General features: G+C 37.7%; 1 protein-coding gene across 2 annotated transcripts in view; it reads left to right on the top strand.

The window, feature by feature from the left end:
• The first annotated feature begins 231 nt into the window (after positions 1–231).
• Positions 232–22,326, top strand: part of LOC102597445 (chaperone protein ClpB4, mitochondrial-like) — a 26,568-nt gene continuing 4,473 nt past the window's right edge. For both annotated transcript variants that reach the window (XM_006355860.2, XM_006355859.2), the window contains exons 1-7: positions 232–664; positions 1,546–1,764; positions 1,838–2,075; positions 2,542–2,737; positions 11,633–11,687; positions 12,396–12,546; positions 13,211–13,519. In XM_006355860.2, the coding sequence (XP_006355922.1) occupies positions 416–664; positions 1,546–1,764; positions 1,838–2,075; positions 2,542–2,737; positions 11,633–11,687; positions 12,396–12,546; positions 13,211–13,519 (1,417 nt within the window). In that variant the 5' untranslated portion in view covers positions 232–415. The remainder of the gene's footprint in view (positions 665–1,545; positions 1,765–1,837; positions 2,076–2,541; positions 2,738–11,632; positions 11,688–12,395; positions 12,547–13,210; positions 13,520–22,326) is intronic.

Genomic DNA, 22,326 nt, shown 5'->3' with positions numbered 1-22,326 from the left:
CCAAAATATCAAATAGTAACATTTTCTGGAAGCAAAAGGATAAATTATAAAATCAAATTAAAGATGATTTATTAAAGGATAAATGATAAACATTCATAATTTTCAGATATCAGAAAAATGATCATTCATAATCTTAATGAGGTTATGGACGTGGATATAAATTATCTAGAAAATATAATAGTAATAAATTATGGATAAAAAAAGCAATTACTTTCAATTTGTTGTCGCTCCTTCTCCAAACTTCCGGTTTACTTTACAGGAAGTTAGGAATATTCTACACTGTTCTGGTTACAATTTGTTTGTCCCGAAGCTTCAGTTTATTTGTCTCAGCGTTCAGTAAAACCCCATTTGCACAATCGCCAGACAAAACCCCATTTGCACATAAGCATTGCCGTAAGGAAGAAAAAGAACGAGCATGGCGACACGGAGGTCTGCTCTCGCGGCCCTTAAGGCGTCTCGTTCCCGCGTAATGTCTAAGTCTCGTCCAGCAGTCTCTCGTCTCTCTGAGAATAGAATACTTGGCGGCAGCACCACACCGCCTAGGAATGGGTTTGTTATTGCAGAAAGCAGTGCGGCCAGTTCTAATGTTTGGAGGAATTATGACTTGTTTGCCAAGAGTTTCTTACGCTCATACTCCACTGCTGCTCCTGCTAGCTCTGGACAGGCACGGTTTTCTTCTTCCTAATACCACTCATTTCTTTGTTCAATTAACTTCAATTGAATGCATTTGATCCTTTTAGCTCCGTATTAAAATATAATCTATGTGTACATAGTGCCGGTCAGAATACAGTTTTCTCATTTGATCGTGTTTTGGAACTGTACCTACAGAGGTAACTTTAAGAAATATATCTCCCGGCCTTCCTTTGCAGACTGGAGGCCTTAAATATTGTTGGTTTTACTACAAGTATGGAATGCTTGAGTTTCACTGATACTAGGACCTGAGCAGACTGTTTTATGAACTCCTATGTATGCAAATTATTATTATAGTGGTACATATTTAACCATTCCCCATTTGTAGGCACACACTGAATTTGATATCCTATTGTCAATTGTTTAACAATTTGGTGGAGTACCCACTCTGTATTTCTCCCATTCTGTATAGACTTTTGTAATAGCTGTTTTATTTGATGCTGTCAGTTTGCTTCTTTTTTCCGGCTGTGCATTTCATTTGACAACAGTGGTGTTGCCATAAAAGCTGCTCTAGTGTTCTACTATTGATGCTAAGAAGCAATGGTGTGAATGAAAGTAAATCTGCCTCCTCAACTATGTTATATCCTTTTAAACAAGGAAGCTTTGATGTTATATGGTACAATACTAAGGGGGTCTGCAGATAAAAACAGCCTTTTTAATTAGGGTCCATTGGTCTCCCAGGCATTGTCTAATATGAGAAGTGCCATGATTGTAGATATGTATCTACACCATATTGCCATTTGTCAATTCTCTTATATTTGACTTGATGATTGCTTATTAACTTTGGCTAATTTCAGATGGTTCTGCCATATTGTTTGTTTGTTTCCTATATTAATTTGTATGAAGATTTAGCAGATTAATAATACAGACTACACCGAGATGGCTCTTGAAGCTATTGTTGGTGCTGTAGAAGCAGCACGGACCAACAAGCAACAAGTAGTTGAGACTGAGCACTTAATGAAAGCTCTTTTGGAGCAGAAGGATGGGTTGGCTCGAAGGATATTCACGAAGGCTGGGTTGAACAACACATCAGTTCTGCAAGAAACAGATAATTTTATATCTCAGCAACCGAAGGTATGAAAAATGGAGGCTTATTGTGAATTCTGTAAGTTCTTCGAATAGAACCATCAGATCTTTTTTCTTGCAGGTTGTAGGTGATACTAGTGGCCCAATAATGGGTTCACATCTTAGTTCCCTCCTAGAGAATACGAAGAAGCATAAGAAGGCAATGGGAGATTCTTTTATGTCTGTGGAGCATATGTTGCTAGCTTTTTTTTCAGACAAAAGATTTGGTCAAAAGTTATTTAGGGATCTCCAGCTTACAGAGGAGGCTTTGAAGGATGCTGTCAATGCTATCCGTGGAAGTCAGAGAGTAACTGATCCGAGTATGTATATGCGTGTGTGTATATATAGCTTCAAGTTTCGTAGCCCTGTCTCTTCTGATATCATTCAATCTAGTTGGGGGGTATAGCCTAGTTATCTAACTTCATCACAATATGAGACGATCCTTACTTTGGTTGATTGGGTGGATTTTCTTTTGCAATCATACAATTTTGTTTGTTGACAGGGATGTCTTGTAAGATAGTTAAAGCTCATTATTTTTCATAAAATACATTCCTAATAAAATAATTCCTAGTAGCTGGTATAATACTCCATCCACATGGACTTTAGACTCGAAGGAACGTTTTATATGTTGTAGAACCTTAATAACATGATGAAATATGTAATGCTCTTTGTGCCCTTGCTTTGTTATTGTCTTCTACTTGATACAGAAGTTGCCGATGACAGTGCTTTGAGGTGTCACTCATTTTTCTGGTTGCTGCTAATACATAGCATTTTAATTCTTTCCAGACCCAGAGGGAAAATATGAGGCACTGGATAGATATGGAAATGACTTAACTGAACTTGCCAGACGTGGTAAACTTGACCCGGTAATAGGAAGAGATGATGAAATACGGCGCTGCATCCAAATATTATGTCGGAGGACAAAGAACAATCCTGTAATTATTGGTGAGCCTGGAGTGGGGAAAACTGCAATTGCAGAAGGGTATGATCTCTAGCCTTTTGTGGTCTCACTCTGTGATGTATGCCTATGTTTTTCTTTATATTTATGTGGTATCCTGTTTCAGTTGAGAACACCCCAAAACACTACTGAAAATGCATGACTATTAGCTGAGGGAGGTTTGTGTTATTTGACAGACTCTCTGTGGGATTTACATGAAGAACTTATTGCTTGTTTATATAGTTTCTGGACAATATGTTCGTACGGTTGACTATTTGAATTGTGAGATGGCTCCGGATATGTTATGTGGAATTGTTGAAAATTTGTAATTATGTCATTGTCTGAAATAATTATTATCTTTCTTGTTTTCCATGGTTCCTTGTGTTCATCTTTAATGAATAGTTGTGGGGTAAAAGGAATATAGTTATGACACTTCTTACTTAGGACCTTTATGTTGCAGTATTAGGGAATCATTGAGTTTTATGTTAACTCCCTTTGCTTATAAGAATTGAGGTGGCAAAGCCCTTTGGATGACATTGATCTTCTTTTTAATTAATAGAATGCCAAAATTGTGGTAGCTTGTAAAGCATTGCATCGTCTCGTTTTTTTTTACATAGGTCCAAGATAGTATAGTGTGTAACGTTGCTAGTCTTGGGAGTTAAATGCAATTGGTAGCATTGTTCACATCGTCCATTATATGCATTATTTTAGGTTTCTGGCCTTTGTTTAATGGAGATGTGCTTTTGATAGCTTAATTTCTGAAAGTCAACTACTTTTGTTTCTTGAAATGATCTTTTGATGCTCATATGCCGGAGTATTAGATTTGATGGCTGAAAGTGCTCACAATCTAAGAAATAAAATTATATGGGTAGAGTCGGAATGATGGCACGACCCAACTAGAAAATAGAAATTATATAGGAAAGGTCGGATTGATGGCACGACCCTATTGAAGAAGAGAAATAACATGGGTAGGGTCGGAATGACGACACGACCATGCTGAAAAAGAGAAATTATCGGGGTAGGGTCGGAATGATGGCACAACCCTATACAAATCAGATTTGAGATGTCATCGGAAAGACAAATGGAACTACAGAAATCAAATCCAAGGAGTCGCCGAAAAGACACGGTGCTATACAACTCAAATATGAGAAAGTAGTTTAGAAAAATCCATGGTACTACGCAAATTAAAAATGAAAAGTAGTCCGGAGAGATGCACGGTGCTATGCAAATCAGATATGCAAAAAAAGGTTACCGGAAGGATAGCACAGTGCTACACAAATTTAATATGAAAAAATTAGTCACCAAAAAGATCGCACGGTGCCGCAAAATTAAATATGAAAAAGTAGTCACCGGAAAGATGGCACATGGCACAATGCTACACAAATTAGATATATGAAGTAGTCACCGCAATAATGGCAAGGTGCTACACAACTTGAATATGAAAAAGTAGTCACCGGATCGATATCACAGTGCTACACAAATACCGACGGATATGGGGTTGACACAAAGCAGTCCTAGAAAGTCATCGGAAATTGACGCACGATGAACTGTCTGAATGAGTGTTCTTCCCCTAAATATGGGGTTCATGCATATATCATTGATGTCACTTTTGTTAACATAATTATTGGCCAGACGGGCGACATATTTGGGAAATAGCCACCCACCAGCAGCGGAAGCTCTTTGATTTTCTACCAAGATCGTAGAGACACTGATACCATGTGAGAAATATTGAAAAAAAATATTATTGAATTGTTGTTGTGTCAACATTATTACATTGAGATTCTATTTATAGACACTACAATATAATCCTTTACAAAGTAGGATACTATTTACTATTTCTATTTTATTTTAAATAGAATTGTATAAACCTATTCCTATTCTAATAGGATTGTATAAACCTATTCATGTTCTAACATTTCCAAAATTATGTTTGTCTTTTAGTTGTTACTTGTTACTACTTTGGTTTTAGATTTAGCCTTTGTGGTTTTTATGTTTCATCAAAATAGTCAGTATTTTTTTTGCCTTTGTGGTTTGTATGTTTCCAAAAGTAGTCAGTATTTTCTTAATTACATCAGTTGCTGTAGTTGTAACTTATTTATCTCAAGATTTATGAAATTCTAGTTTGTTTATCTTATGAGAAAAGCTGAAGTAACTGTTAGGCAGACGTGTGTCTGCAAGGGAAGGGAAGGGAAGTGGGTATGTCTGAATAGATACTTGAGTATATTGAGAATGGAGGTATTCTTTGCTTCAACCTAGAGACGTAATATAATAGGTTGGCACGAAATGTGGGACAGTCCCGATGAGAAATATTGGAAAAACATATTATTGAACTTGTATTGACATTATTACACATAGATTCTACTTTTAGATGATATAACACAATCCTTTACCAATTAGGATACTATATACTATTTCTATTTCTATTCCTTTTTTAAGTAGGATTATATATACCCATTCTTATTCTAACACTTCCCCCTCAAGCTGGTGCATACAAATTATACATACCTAGTTTGTTACAAATGTAATTAATGCGAGGATAGATGAGGGACTTGACGAAGATATTTGCAAGTTGATCACTTGACTTCACAAATTTTGTAACAATATCTCGTGGGAGTATCTTTTCTTTGACAAAGTGAATCAATCTATGTGCTTAGTCCTCACATGGAACATTGGATTTGATGTGTTATGAAGGACCGCTTGACTGTTACACACAAGTTTCATATGATCGGTTTCTCCAAATTTAAGTTCAATCAACAACTGTTTGATTTAAATTAGCTCACAAGTTGCTACAACTATTGCTTGATATTTTTCTTCTATATTAGATCGAGCAACCGTACTCTGTTTCTTACTTTTTCATGACACTAAATTACTGCTTATTAAAACACAATATCCGGTTGTAGAACCTCTATTAGAGGGTGATCTTGCCCAATCAACGTTTGTATATTCGGTGATATGCTCATGGCCTTGATCCTTGAAGAGTAGTCCTTTACCAAGAGCTGACTTTACATACCACAAAATACTAATAACTGCATCTCAATGACTATCACTAGGGGAAGTTATAAACTGTCTTACATCACTTACATGAAAAAAATGTCGGGGTGAGAATTGAGATAGTTCAACTTTCCAACCAGCCATCTATATCTTTCATGATTGCCTAGTGTCTCCTTTAATCCGCAAGGGGAGCTTAACATGTGAATCCATGGGAGTGGCAATGGGTCTTCATCCCATCATCCGTGTCTCCTCTAGGAAGTCCAAGGCATACTTGCGCTATGAAATAACAATACCTAATCTAGATGGAGCAACCTCAATACCTAGGAATACTTCAATCTATCTAGGTAGACTAGGTCCTTAGTCTGAAAATATTGAAAAAGATGTTGCTTCAATTAGGCATACCATCTTGATTATTGTCGGTGATAACGATATCATCAACGTAAACAAGAAAATAAATATATATTTGGTGCAGAAGGTTGAAACATAGAGTGATTAGCTCCACTACGAGTCATGCAGAACACTTGAATTACTATGTTGAACTTTTCAAACCAAGCTCGAGGAGATTGCTTCAGACTATAGAGTGACTTATGCAATCGACATACAAGGCTACTAGAGAAAATGTTCAAAGCACCACCTTCGTCAATTATCTTGATGTCGAAAGGGAAGAGGACAAGGTCTTACTTACTTAAAAGTCAAAAAAAGGGGGAGTTTCCTGTCTTAGTTTCACTTCCTTGAACTGGCTACTACTCCATAGAAACTTCTTTCTCAAGATTACCATGCAAAAAAGCATCCTTAATGTCCAACTGATGAAAAGGCTATTGACAAATGACAACCATAGATAGGAAAAGATAAGCATATGCTATTTTAGCCATGAGAGCGAAAGTGCTACTATAACCTTGCCCAAATATCTAAGTATACCCTTTGGCAACAAGGCGAGCGTCAAGACGTTCAACTTGACTATTTGGACCAATTTTGACGTTATAAACCCAATGGCAACCAATAATAGATTTACCTACACGAATGGAGACAAGCTCCCAAGTACCACTCATATGAAAAGTAAACATGTTAACATTTCATCAATCATAGCCTACCTACATCTAGAATGAGAAATTGCTTCATTTGTAGTCTTAGGAATGGAAATAGAGGACAAAAGTGATACAAAGGCATAATGAGGTGTTGATAGATGATGATAACGGAAGAAAGTATAATGTGGGTTAACATTTGGAGTGGATCGTATACCTTTTTTGAAGTGTAGTTAGTTGTCTAGGAGGAGGCAAGTCCACAACAGGAGCAGGGTCCCCGACACATGACATGAATCATTTGAGACTAGTGTTGGATGCAGATGAGGATGGTAAGTCAGAAGTGGTGGCACTACAACTTGAGATGTAACAGTAATTGCAGATTCCTCGGTGGTCGGTACAGGCAAGACCTCAGAGAAATTAAGATGATCAGAAGATGTATAGTAAGGTTAAGATTCAAAGAATGTGACATTAGCGGACATAATATATCAATGACGGTCGGGTGAATAAAAATGATACCCTTTTTGAACTTGAGAGTAACCAAAAAAGACACATCTGAGCGCAGGAGGGGCTAATTTATCTTTACTTGGTGCTAAGTCATGAATAAAGCATGTGCTTCTGTATTTCAGCAAAAAAAACTTAACATTCATTCATTAAGAAAATCCAAATGCATCTTGAATCATCAATGAAACTAACGAAATAATGATATCCTCTTGTTGAACTAACTTTACTAGGACCCGAAATATCAGAATGACCCCAAATATCAGAATGACCTAATGTAAAAATAAACTTTGAACGACCCTCAGTACTATGTGTTGCTCATGTGTGTTTCCCAAGTTGGCAAGAATCACAATCTAATGTGGATAAACTAGACACTTATCTTAGATAGACGCGGACATTTGGAGGATCTGTAATAGAGCATGATGTGAAAGAATTTGAAGAGGTAAGATAGTAAGGTTGTTCTGATTCATGTCCTGTGCCAATCATTTATCCCATATTGCGGTCCTGCATGAGAAAAAATGACGAAAGATGTTATGCCACAATGTGGCTAGATTAAAAGGAGAACGAGGGACGCAAAGAATTGAGTCTAGAGTGATAGAAGTTAGGGATTTTTCTTTCTCAACCCCTTTTGGTTGTGTTTGCCCATTAATAGCAGGACGAGACTGAATAAACAATATGAGACAAAAGTGATTTATTGCTGAAGATATGATAAAAGCTCCTTAGTCCATGACCCATGATCCAAGAGTACTAGATTGTGAAACATAAGCAAAATTACTCGCAATAGAAACATGAAGTTAAGCAATCGAAGCTATTTGTGGAAACTTTTGCTTACTTGTTTGATACAGAAGGAACTCGTCATATGCTGTTTGAGAATTATTTGATGGTTTACTAGGCTGAGCAACATGTGCTACTTGCGGAGATGTTTGCTTACTTGTGCAATTTTGAAAGAACTCATTATAGTCTTTTAAAGCAATAGGATCATCACTAGGTGGTGGACTATGCAAAATATAACAGATGTCACGAGTGTGTCCAAGTTTATGACATTAATTACACTTGGGTTGAGGTTTCCCAAAATGGCCTCTTCGTTGATTCTCCATGACTAATATGTTTGTTTTTTATGACTTGAGATGCGAGAATAGTGGGTGATGAAACTACTTTGTGACTCGGAGGCACAACAATATGAAGTAGAAGAGAGAATAATTCATCTATTGGAACTGTAGGACTAGCTATCTACGTAAACATTGTGTATTCTTTACTTATTGTTTTGTAGTTTTGTAGTTGCTTACCTTTTGTTTCAGTAGTAGTAATTAGGTCCATGACCTGGTTCCCTGACATGTGGTGGACTCATACTATTCATCAATTGATATCCGAGCATGTTTCTCCTAACATATTAATACATAGGCGAGATCTTGCTCTGATCACGCACTGAATCACGATCCTTGTGATGGTGTTGGTTTTTGCACAACACCCACAAAATAAAAGAAGACACATATTAGTTCCAACCGTTGCGGAAAATTGATGCACAAAGACTAGTTTTTTTCTTGAATTTTGTCACCAATGTTGTGATACCATGTGAGAAATATAAAAAACTATTATTGAATTGTGTATTTACATTATTATATAGAGATTCTATTTATATCCACTATAATACAATCCTTTACCAGGTAGGATACTCTTATTCCTATTCCTATTCCTATTCCTATTCCAAGTAGGATTGTCCTTCCTCACTCAGATATTGATAGTGTCCGTGAAGTTCTTGGAGAAATGAAAACTTCTTGAAAGAAGCTTCGACCAATGTATCTTCCACATCTCCAATCCATACCTCTTGAAAAGGGTATGAATTGGAAACCTACCTGGAAAAGTACTCCATTACTCGACAACTTTGTCCGCCGGTTTCAATATTCGGTGGATGATGTTGTAGACGGAGCAGCGGCTAAATATGTTAAAGAACACAATATCTTTGTGAATTTAAAGCATGAGATAGCAACGTTCATCTTTAATGTGACTAAAATTCATTCCATAGGATTGTGTATACCTATTCCTATTCTAACATTCCCAATTTTTTGTAGTGAAAAAATCACAACCCCTTGGGATTATCCTACTCAAATATACAAGTACCATAAATGATGTGTATGAAGGAGGGGGGCGGGGGCGGGGGGCACAAGTGATCCTAATAGTGGTTGGAGATGTAGAGGAGTTCTTTTGTAACAGTGAGTCATTGCTAGGGATCTGCTCTAAGCCCACACTTTCTTATCCTGGTTACGTAATGATTTATTCAATAATACATAAAATAAATTTTACAATATATGCTAGTTGCAAATGATATTTTGTTATGTGATAAACTAGTGACAGAGTTGATCGTTGATTGACAAAACTAGTGAGGAATCAATTAGAAGTTGCAATTGTAGACAAGAATGGTAAAGTATAAGGAATTTTACAATAGGTAAAAGTAAAACAGAAGATATGCATTGCAAGTTTTTTAGCCTTAGAAGAATGAAGTTGAAGTGGGGGTTAGATAGGATAGTGGTGTCTAAATACAAAAAAAAAATCAGATATCTAAACTCAAATCTTTTATTTAAATGACATGAAAGATGAAGATGTAACACAATATTTAGGCGGACCCTCCATTAAATGCTTTCCGATGATGAGATACATACATAAGTGGAATGTAAAGTTAATGGGGTTGGTTAGATCAAACTGGATTATATGGGAGTAAATGCTGGACCATTAAGACCCAATTTTAAATAGCTTGTAAATATTAGTGTCATATGTCCTACAGGAGGAGTGTGAATAGGTTCATTATATTCACTCTATATAAATAAATAGAGGTGTAGGGTCTATCGATTAGCAATTTCCACCCTCTATTTTCTTCCATGTTTATTTCTCAGACCCACCAAATTGACAAGATGAACATAGTAAATATGCGTCGTCAGATGAAGGTATACAAGACGAGAAATGATTGCATCCAAGTGAAGGTGCAAGTAGCACACATTGACAGTACAATGAGAGATTGCCTCACTCAGTTATGTCTTTCGTAGGCCTTTCAAGTGTGTTGGCTTATTGTTGATGCTATGATGATTGAAGGTCTTAAAATTGTATGAGTAGATCTAAAACTACATGGGAGTCAATCTAAAAACACCTACATTGTCAACAAATATAATTAGATTTTTTAAATTTCTTTATTTATATAATAACTAGATTTTGGTTATGAATATACAACAGTAAAAGCAATTGATTAAACTTATGCAATACTAATTCGTTGGAGTTGAAGACTCGTCGCTATTACTCTTACATTACATTTTGTGTTTACCAGGAGCTCTTAATGTTGTTTAGAGATTTGTATATCAATGTAAATTGTAGAAAATCTCTATTCTGAAAAAACCCTTAATTTGTCAAGACCCAATTTACGTTAAATCGTGAAAGCACCCAAATCCCCGTGTTGAGTGAACCACACAATAAACAACTAACACATTCCCAACATTAGATAATCAACAGGGGCACAAATCAACCATCTGTTTCTTCATTGCAAGGTGGTTAGACAACTGTGGCACTTATTTACCAGCTTCAGGGGCACAAACTGGACCATGCCACAAAGGGCAAGTCAGGCTATAGAAAGCTGGAACAATGAAGGCAGTGGCAGTACAGACCAAAGCAGATGGAGGATTGTCCCAGCAGTGATTTGGTGGACCATATGGAAAGGAGAGAAATATGAGATGCTTTGAGAGTATTAGTAGTCCTTTACACAGGATTAAAATGAACTGCATAATCACTTTTGCTATTGGTGCAGTTCGGAGTATGTAGATGATCCTATAGCGGTTAGAGATATCCTAGGTCCTTTATAAGATGAAGTAGGATCTAGTTTAGTTTTGTTTTAAGTACATGCAACTGTATGTAGCTCCATGATGTAAATTTGGGATCCCAGCCTTTAGTGCTAAAGATTAATACACAAAATTGGTACCTTTGTCAAAAAAAAAAACCTTAGATAATAAAGTCTAAAATAGGGAATGCCATAGATAATTGAGTCTCTACTAAGATGGTAGAGATTTTTGTATCATGTGAAAAAGAAGAGATAGTACTGCTTATTGACTTGATTATTGACATAATGAGTGTTTATTTTTAAGGGTTTTTAGTCTAGTGGTATAAGGTAAGTAATTACTTTATGTGAAGGATAAGATAACTAATTGTTCTCTTACAGATGCATAAGAAAGCACTAAAAATATCATATAAAATATTATACATTTTCTCCTATTCAGATAAAATGAGCCTAGGCAATGCTAACCTATAATTACTTTGATTCTCTTTTTATTCTAACACGGTCTTCAATCATTAAAAGAAGTCTGGAAAAAAAGCAGAAAAGAGGTGAAAGATGGTATCAGCCAAATCTACATGACACTTTAACATCAGGATGATTTGCTTTCTTACCTTGCAGGTTAGCTCAAAGGATAGTACGTGGAGATGTTCCTGAACCTTTGATGAATCGGAAGGTTATAATTCTCTTTTTCATTGCTTAATATAATTGAATTTATATTATTGTGTAAAGGATCAGCAAGAATTTCTCTTTGCATGAGTTTAATCAAGTGATTGTGTATGTGCAAAAGCTTGGAAGATGGCATTTTGCAGTGTTAGTCGGATTGCTTTTTCTTCTATTTTTTTGTTTGTTTGGGGAAAGCCTATCTTGATTTGAAGAAATAAATGATAGTTGAAAATTGCTGCTCTTCTATTGAGAAGTATGGGCCTTAAGCTGTTGCTTACTGAAAAAAAGGTGATGTCTCTCTTGTTGCAGTGATATTTTTATGACAAAAAATATCTAGGTTTCTTTAGCTCTCCCAGTTTATTGGTACATAATTTTCTGTTGAAGATACAAATCGGCTCAAGACAGTTGATGCAGTTCTTACTCAACTGAACCAGCATGGCAAAGTTACATATTGTCTTAATAATTTCTGGGAGTAATTTCCAATCGAGTTTGATACTGAGAAAAATATGCATTACACCTGCACTCAAATGTAAACTAAATTTTGATCAACTAAGCTAGTCCGCTTCATAAGCTAGTCTTTTACCCAATCCCTCACTCTCTAAGGGATAGGAGGAAAAGGATACGAATAACCTCATTCTCTAATTGTCTATGAGGATTATATAGTCTTTCAAGTGCTAATACTGTACTCTAATTTGCGTTTTCTTTTCATTTTATTTAGTTGATATCTCTCGATATGGGTGCCTTGCTTGCTGGTGCAAAGTACCGTGGAGATTTTGAGGAGAGGTTGAAAGCTGTTTTAAAGGAAGTCTCTGCATCCAATGGGCAGATTATATTGTTTATTGATGAGATACACACTGTAGTTGGTGCAGGTTTGGTATATTATTTTTAATTTCTATCTACCCATGAATGAAATTGTTTATTTCTACTGAATGTTTAGAAACTTTTTCAACTATAATCTTTCTCTGAACGATCATTTCTCTATTGTCTATTTATAAATTTCTATGCTGAAAAGTGCTGGCTCAAGCTACTTCTCTGTTTTCAAATATCAAGATTATGGACAACAAGTGGTGACTTTCTCTTTTTGTTGGATGATTTTTCTCCTCGCTTAATTATTCTTAAGCAATATAAATTTCGTAGTTTAGTTCCTGTGATGTCATTAGGGAACACTAGGTCTGGACTCTAGTGAGGTCAAAAGCACTATTGCTTCGCCAATTGTGTTTTAGGTGATCCACTTTTGAATTGAGCTTGGACCGTAGAAATCCTTAAATTATCATCCTGTTAATTTGGTCCTGGACCTTGGAAATGATTGAACTAGGTTTGTTTTTCTTGTTTTCATATCATAAAGCTGATAAAAAATGATTGATAATGTTCTTTATGTAAGCGGCCGGATAGAGAAGAAGGCATCTTTATACCCAAGATATAGCTTCTGATTGTAGCTGGGCTTATATATCAACTAATTTAGTGAATATTACTTGGTTAAAACTTGATGATATGTTTTATTCTAAAAATTGTGCTTGTTTATGTTGGTTCTAGGAGCTACTAGCGGGGCCATGGATGCAGGGAATTTGTTGAAACCCATGCTCGGTCGGGGTGAACTTAGATGTATTGGAGCAACCACTTTGAATGAATATAGGAAGTACATTGAGAAGGACCCTGCTCTAGAGCGTAGATTTCAACAAGTATATTGTGGCCAACCTTCTGTGGAAGATACAATTTCTATCCTCCGTGGATTGCGTGAACGATATGAGCTGCATCATGGTGTTAAAATATCAGACAGTGCTCTTGTGTCAGCAGCAGTTCTTGCAGATCGATATATCACTGAGCGATTTTTGCCGGATAAAGGTAGGCTAACTATCATTACAACTGCAAGTTGTCTGAAATGCTTCCATTGGGTTCCTATGAGATCCTTGTGAATGTTTCTCACCTTGACAGCAGTAATTACTGAGGTCCCTTGATGTCCCGTTAGTTCCTTTTCTTCAAAGCATTTACCATCCTCCTGTAAATTTTATAAGCTTAGAGATTGCTCACCTTGACAACAATAATCTGCTCTGTTAGCAGTATTATTATAATGCTAGCATTAGTTTCTTCTTCATTTTATTACTACAGTTTTTCCTTTTTCTTTGGTTATTGGTACTATTTCTACTGTCAGTACTTGAAGAAATTCTTTCTTCAGTATCTCATCATAGCTTTTTATTCATTCATTTTTTGCAAGCATGTTCTGAAACACAATTTTTTTTGAGCCGAGGGTCTATTGAAAACGACGTCTCTACCCCACAAAGTTAGGGGTAAGGTCTGTGTTACACCATATTCTCCCCAAACCTGTGCGATGTATGGTATTGTTATTGACTTCATTAGTTGGTGAATCCTTTTTCACATCAAGTAGTACCTCTGGGAACTGCTACTTCTATTGAATATATTATTTTCAATAGAGTAGTTCATTTTGTTTTTGAAAACTTGATAAGTTTAATTAGAGAATTGTGTTTGATTTTTTCTTTTGATGTGTGGAATCAGAATATGTCATTAAGGTGTGGGATGGGGAGGGAAAATCAAATCAACCTGATGGATATTAAGATCTGGGGGGGGTTGTAAACCTTAAGATACGATTAAAGAAGATAGTACCATACTGTATACATGATCCTTGTAAACAATCTGAAGTAATAAGACAAAAAGAAAAAGAAAAAAATTTGAGATTCATATTCTCTACTGTTATATAAATCTTTGGAAGGAATGGAAGACTCCTAATAAATACTGGAGCTAAAGTAGACATGTTAACATGAAAATTGCTGTAAGATTTGTGCTATATATTTCAAGAAATATTAGAATAGTCGAGGAATTTTTTTTTGAGAAAAGAGTAACTTTGTATTCATAGAAAAAATTCATCATCCAAGAAATGATGAATTGGAAACTCACATCCCATAGTGTGATGGGCCCATCCCATACAGTTTATCAGATTACAAGTTTCATAAGAACTCTGATAGAAGACTAATACAGTTTGTTTTAATCCTCTGACAAGTAATTTTCTGTCCTTCAAAGCACCTAGTGTTTCTTTCCTTCCATATGGACCACCAGATACATGATGGGATGAGCTTCCACCATTCTTCCTTTTTACCTCTGCTTCCAACTCCTATCCAACTGTTCAGAAGCTCCAATGTAGTCTTTGGCATCACCCAACTAACCCCCAAAATGCATAAAAACCTATTCCACAAACTGGTAGCTATTTGGCAGTGTATGAATAGATGGTTGTTCACTTCAGCTTCCTGTTCACACATAAAGCACCTTGAGCAGATTTGCATGCCTCGTTTCTGTAGGACCTCATGAGTGAGACATGCCTTCTTGATTAGTAGCCAAACAAAACATGAAACTTTCAATGGACATTTCACCTTCCAAAGCAGTTTCCAGGGCCATCTTTCAGTTCGTGAGACATTTTGGTTCATCTTCCAGTAGCATGATTTCACTGTATAGACCTCTTTGTTGTGTATCTTCCATATTGGCTTATCAGAACTCTCAGAAGTACCTGGGAAATTATTAAGGACCTCTAATAACATAAGCAACCTCCTCGATTCCCAATCATTAAATGCTCTCCTAACAGCAGATTCCAGTCCATTTTGACTCCATACTTGTGCCACAGTGTCATTGTTTTGTAGACTCAATGTATATAGGTGAGGGAATAGGTTTCTCAAACTGTCCTCCCCTATCCATATTTCATTCCAGAACTGTGTCTTCATTCCATCCCCAACACTGATGCATATGTTGTTTCTAAAATGTGGCCATAGTCTTCTAATGGTCTTCCAGACACTGCATCCAAATGTGCCCATAACCTCTTCGGTTGTCCATTGGTTAAGTAAACCATACTTTCCTGTTATAAATCTCCTCCATAAGGCTCTATCTTCAGTACAGAATTTCCATAGCCATTTTTGGAGCAAACAACTGTTCTGAAGACTTAGGTTTTTAAGTCCTAAGCCTCCTTGGTTTCTGCTGAGTGTGAGAGTATCCCATTTTACCAAGTTGTAGCCTCTCTTTTCCTTGTTGCCTTGCCAAAGAAAGGATCTCCTTAGCCTATTTATTTTCTTCTCAATGTTCTTGGGAATTGGAAATAGGCTCATCATATAAGTAGGCAATCCATCCAGTACTGACTTGATGAGGGTTACCCTGCCACCTAGTGACAGATATTGGCTTTTCCATCTGGCTAGTTTCTTCTCACATTTCTCCAACACCACATTCCACACTTCCAGCTCTTTGTTCTTGGCACCCAAAGGTAGTCCCAGATACTTTGTTGGTAATGCATCTACTTGGCAACCCAATGTCTTAGCTAGCTCAAGAAGATTGTCAACTTGGTTGATAGGGAAGAGATGACTCTTCAACCAGTTGACATGGAGGCCTGAAATGCCCTCAAAAATAGTGAGTATAGCCCTTATGTGTCTTATTTGTGTCTCCTCTGCCTCACAGAATATGAGAGCATCATCAGCATAGAACAAATGTGTGATCTCCAACTCCTCCCCTCTCCCAGCAAATGCACTAAATCCTCTCAACCACCCATTAGTCTTTGCCTTCCTGAACATATGATTCAACCCCTCCATGGCTATTAAGAATAGGAAAGGGGACATAGGGTCTCCCTGTCTAATTTCTCTCAGACTGGAAAAATCCTTCAGTGTTTCCATTTATGAGGAGGGAAAACTTCACTGTTGAGATGCAGTATTTGATCCATCCGATCCACTTGTTACCGAATCCCATGCCTTTAAGAATTTTTAAGAGGAAATTCCAATTGACATGGTCATAGGCTTTCTCAATGTCTAGCTTGCATAGAATCCCTGGTTTCTTCTGTTTTACCCTGGAGTCTACCAATTCGTTAGCCAACAGTGCTGCATCCATTATTTGCCTACCTCTCAGAAAAGCCATTTGGTGTTCATCAACCAATTTCCCCATCACTGTCTTCATTCTCTCATTCAGCAATTTGGAGATGATTTTATAGACTCCTCCTATCAGACTAATAGGTCTGAAGTCTTTTAAGCTCAACTGCACCAGGTTTCTTAGGGATTAGAGCTATGAATGTAGCATTAAAAGACTTCTCAAACACACTCTTTTGATGGAAATTTTGTATACTCAGCATCAAGTCTTCTTTCAAAATATCCCAGCATTCCTTGAAGAATTCCATAGTAAAGCCATCACGGCCAGGAGCTTTGTCCCCATCACACTGGTTGATGATCAGTAGCACCTCCTCTTCTGTAAATGGTCTTTGTAACCATTCATTTTCTTCTGTAGAGACTGTTGGACAGCCTACCAAATCAAAAGAGGATCTCCAGGATTCAGATTCTGAGTAGAGTCTGGCATAGAAGTCTAACATGGCTCCTTTAATTTCTGCATGATCCTGTGTCTTTTCCCCCCTTACCACCAGTCTGTCAATTGTGTTGTATCTCCTGTGGGCAGTTGCTAGCCTTTGAAAGAACCTAGTGTTCTTATCCCCTTGTTTCAACCACAATACTCTTGATTTTTGTCTCCATTTGTCTTCTTCTTGTTTGGCCAATACTTCCAGTTCTACAAGGATTGTTGCTCTTATCATCATTTCCTCCTCTTGAAGCATTCTATCATTTTGGATTCTGTCTAATTCAGCTAATTCTTCAAGTAAGCAGTTCTTTCTGTGAGCTAGTTCAGAAAGATTCTTCTTGCTCCATTCTTTTAGCTTTTGTTTAAGCATCTTTAGTTTACTACTAAGCTTGTAATCTGGGCTTCCTTCTACCACAAAGCTGTTCCACCACCCTTGCACCATATTATTGAAGCCATCAACCTTGAGCCACCAATTTTCAAATTTGAAATATGGTTGTCTATATTCCCAGTTACCACTGTCCAACATGATAGGATTGTGATCAGACCCTGCTCTGGGGAGAATACTTTGCTTAATGCTTTTGAATTTCTCCTCCCACTCCATAGAGTATAGGAACCTATCTAGTCTAGCTGCACTTTGGTGGTTACTTCCTCTGAACCAGGTGAATTTTCCTCCTCTTAGACAAGGATCATGTAGCTCTAATTCTTCAATCCATCTAGAGAAATCATTCATGACGTTTGTGACTCTGTTGCACCCCCTTCTTTCCACCATGTGCCTCAACAGTGTTAAAATCTCCACCTGTGACCCACGGTCTTCCACACAACTCCATTGCAGCCATCTCTTCCCAACACTCTAACTTTTTGTTTCTTCTGTGTGGGGCATACACTCCAGTGAAATACCAGGAAAAGTAATTATGTGTAGACTCAAATTTGTAAGTGATTGAATAGGTCCCTTCCTCCACCTTAGTGCCCGTCCATACTCTACTGTCCCACATAAGAAGTATTTCCCCCTTGCTTCCATCTGCTTCAATGAACCCGAGTTTCATCCATCTGCAAGACCATAGTTGATATGTTATCCCCTCAATCCCCTTATTCACCTTGGTTTCCTGTAGGCAAACCACATCCGCTTTCCATTTTTGCAAACACGTCTTAACCAGGTTCTTATTAGTGTTGTTGTTAAGACCCCTCACGTTCCATGTGGTCGAGGAATTTACCAATCATCATTCAAGTTGTAGAGTAGTATCTGGAAAATATTTTATTAAAAGCAAACCTAGTGACTCGGGTTAAAAAATTTAATGATGTAGCAGTTGTTGTCAAGTACCTTGTGAGAAATAAAGACTTGGGAAAATATTATTGAATTGTGTATCTACATAATTACACTGAGCCCTATTTATAGACAAACATGACAATCCTTCTTCAAGTAGAGTACTAGATACAAATCATATTTCTATTCCTATTTTAACACTCCCCTCAAGTTGGTGCGTAGAAGTCATTTGTACCGAACTAGCTACATATGTAATTAATACGAGGATTAGTGAGGAACTTGGTGAAAATGTCTGCAAGCTGATCACTTGACTTCACAAATTTTGGAACAATATCTTCGGAGAGTATCTTTTCTCTCGCAAAGTGACAATCAATCTCAATGTGCTTAGTCCTCTAATGATATACCAGATTTGATGCGATATGAAGGGGGATGCTTAAAAAGCGATCTCATTTTCTGCTGGGTAAGCACTTTGTTGTTAGGACTGATCTGAAGGCATCGAAACATCTCCTAGAGCAGCAAATTCAGACAGACTTTCAGGTTGCTGGCATTTCAAAAATGATGGCCTTTGAGTTCTCCATTGAATACATAAAGGGGTTTGAGAATAAGGCTGCTAATGCCTTATCCAGAATGCTTGATGCTGAACTTTTAGCCATTTCCTTACACATGATTGACTTCTACCTCAAGATTAAGGAAACTTGGTTGACTGAGCCTGCCTTGCAGTTGGTAATTGAGAAACTGCAAGTTCAGCCATTTAAATCCTATACTTGGTGCAATAATCAGTTGAGGTGGAAGGGTAGATTGGTTGCAGGGTGATGATCCACAGTTGAGGACTATCATGGAAGTCTAGCATAGTACCCTCAACGGGGCCATTCTGGCATGGATGCCACTATATGAAATTGCAGTCCTTGTTCCATTGGAAATCACTCATTCAGGATGTCAGAGACTTCATTCATAAGTGTGATATATGCCAGAGACATAAGTATGATGCAGCAGCTTCCCCAGGTTATTGGCTATTCCAGAGTACTCCCAACCTTTCATTGTGGAGACAGATGCTAGTTGGAAGGGTATTGTAGCTGTTTTGATGCTAACCCCCTTGGCTCCTAGACACCAGGCTTTGTCTGTGTATGATAGAGAATTGTTGGCATTGGGTTTTGCTGTACAAAAGTGGTCTCATTTTCTGTTGGGTTACCACCTTGTTGTTAGCTGATCAGAAGGCATTGAAACATCTCCTAGAGCAGCAAATTCATAGACTTTCAGGTTTCTGGCATCTCAAAAATGATGGCTTTTGACTTCTCCATTGAATACAAAAAGGGGTCTGAAAATATGGCTGCTGATGCCTTATCCAGAATGTGCATGATGCTGAGCTTTTGGCCATTTCCTTGCTCCACATGATGACTTATACCTCTAGATGAAGAATACTTGGTTGACTGATCCTGCCTTGGCATTGGCAATTGGGAAACTGCAAGTTCAGCTATTTAAATCGTATTACTTGGTTGACTGATCCTGCCTTGGTGTTGGCAATTGAGAAACTCCAAGTTCAGCTATTTAAATCCTATACTTGGTGCAATAATCAGCTGAGGTGGGAGGGTGGATTGGTTGCAGGTGATGATCCACAGTTGAGGACTATAATGGAACTCTCGCATAGTACCCTAAGAAGGCCATTCTGGCATGGATGCCAGTATATGGAGATTGCAGTCATTAATTAATCGGAAATCACTCATTCAAGATGTCAGAGACTTCATTCACAAGTGTGATATATGCCAGAGACAAAAGTATGATGCAACAGCTTCCCCAGGTTATTTGCAGCCTCTTCCTATTCCTTACGGTGATTGGACTGACATATGCTTGGATTTTATTGAAAGCCTTCCTAAGTCCCATGGTAAGGATGTTGTCTTAGTTGTGGTGGATAAACTTAACAAGTATGCACACTTCCTGAGCCTACAACACCCATACACTTCTCAAACACGGGCCAAATCTTAGATAGTGTCTTTAAGTTGCATGGTATGCCAGTTACTATGATCAGTGACAGGAATCCTGTGTTCCTGAGTTCCTTTTGGCAGGAGTTGTTCACACTCCAAGGTGTGTAGTTGCAGAGATCAACAGCATACCATCCTTGGACTGATGGCCATACAAAGGTGGTAAACAGTACATTGGAGACTTACTTGAGGTGTTCTTATAAGATAGTCCCAAGTAGGGATGTCAAAATGGGTAATTTATATGGGTACCCATTCAAATTACCCATCTTAAATGAGTTGGGTACCCGACTCATTTAAAATGGGTAAAAAACGAGTCAAACTCATATTACCCATTTAAAAGTGGGTAGTTAAATGGGTAAAAATGGGTAAAAGAGACTCATTTATAAAAGAAAGAAAAGTGACATTAATATTTTTTAAGGTGTAAGTGGTCGGGTAGGGATGGGTGGGATAAGGAAAAAAATTGAAATTTTTTTTTTTGGGAAGGGGCTGGTTGGGGGGTGGATTAGTAGGTGGTGAGGCTAGTAGGGGGTGGGGTAGTGGTGGTGGGGGGGATCGAAGTAGTAAAAAGTAAATTTAATTTCTTTAAAAAAACAAATAGAAGTAGTGAAAAAAAACTAATTTTTGAGGCGTTGGGGTTGGGGGTGGGGATGGGCAGGTTAAATTTAAAAAGCTTTAAGTTTTTTTTTTGTAGGGGTGAGGGTGGAGTGGGGTAAGAGATTTTGCTTATGAAGCTTTTAACATGATCCCTATAATAATATGGGTAAATATGGATACCCCTATTATCCATTGGGTAACTCGTTTTTACCCATTTAAAATATGAGCCGAGTCGAGTATTTTACTCATTTTTATTTAACTCGTTTTTGATGGACTCATATTCGACTTGTCACTCCTAGTCCCAAGGATTGGGCTACTTATCTAACCCTAGCAGAATGGTGGTATAACACTACCTTCCACTCCAATATCAAGTGTACTCCATATGAGGTGGTTAGAAACCACCTATTCATTTGCCTTATTTGGTGGATGAGAGTGCAACTGAGGTGGTGGATAGGACACTTGAAGCTAGGGAAGCTATACCTCCTATTCATATGCCTTATTTGGTGGGTGAGAGTGTTGTTGAGATAGTGGATAGGACACTTGAAGCTAGGGAAGCTATCATTCAGCTGTTGAAGTTTCACATATTGTCAGGGCACATCAAAGGATGAAAATGTGGCTGATAAACACAGATCAGACAGGTCCTTTGAAGTTGGTGATTGGGTATATCTGAAATTACAACCTTACAGACAGCTTTCAGTGGCTTCCAGACCATTTAACAAGCTTGCTGCTAAGTATTATGGACCTTATCTTTTTGAGGCCAAGATTGGTGATGTTGCCTGTAGACTCTTACTCCCTGATGATGTTCTCATACATCCTATTCTATGTGTCTCAGTTCAAGAGGTGTCATGCTGTGCCTTTGAATATCAACCATCCCTCTGTCCAGTCCTCATTGTCCTTTACCTAGATCTATGTTAGATATATATTGGTAAAATGGGGTAACAAGGCTGTGTCTGGTGCTCATCAAATGGACTTGTAGTGATGCTGCACAGGCTACTTTGGGGTTCCTACCTGAATTGCAATAAAGGTTTCCATCCTTCCTTCACGGGGGTGGGGGTGGGGGTGGTATTGATACAAGTAGAAGGAGCAGAGATATTGAGGTGAGCTGGCAGCTGATGTGGATGGATTGGTTAAGAGTTAGACAGGAGCTAAGTTGCGCGGACTCTTCATTTTTGAAAGCGAACCCGTCTCGACGCGACACTGGTGCGGGTGCGGGTGCGGGGTGCGTGTCGGATTCGGTCAATCCGATCCGGACACTTTGACCAGAGCCGAGAAAAAAATTTGGGGAAAAGGAGATCAGTTTCCGGCGACCTCCTCAGAGAGGCGGCGGAGCTGTAAGAAGCTTGAAAAAGTAAAAAGAAGAAGAAAGAGGAGGAGTTTTTTCTTCATTGGAAAAGTAAAGAGAAGAAGAAAGAGGAGCTTTTTCTTGAAAAAGTACATGAAGTACAGCTTTTTTATTTTTTTGAAAAAGTAAAGTCTTTTCAACTTTTCAACTTTTC

Source organism: Solanum tuberosum, unplaced genomic scaffold, assembly GCF_000226075.1.
Source record: "Solanum tuberosum cultivar DM 1-3 516 R44 unplaced genomic scaffold, SolTub_3.0 scf00209, whole genome shotgun sequence".
Lineage (NCBI taxonomy): Eukaryota > Viridiplantae > Streptophyta > Magnoliopsida > Solanales > Solanaceae > Solanum > Solanum tuberosum.
This window is presented reverse-complemented; position numbering and strand designations above follow the sequence as displayed.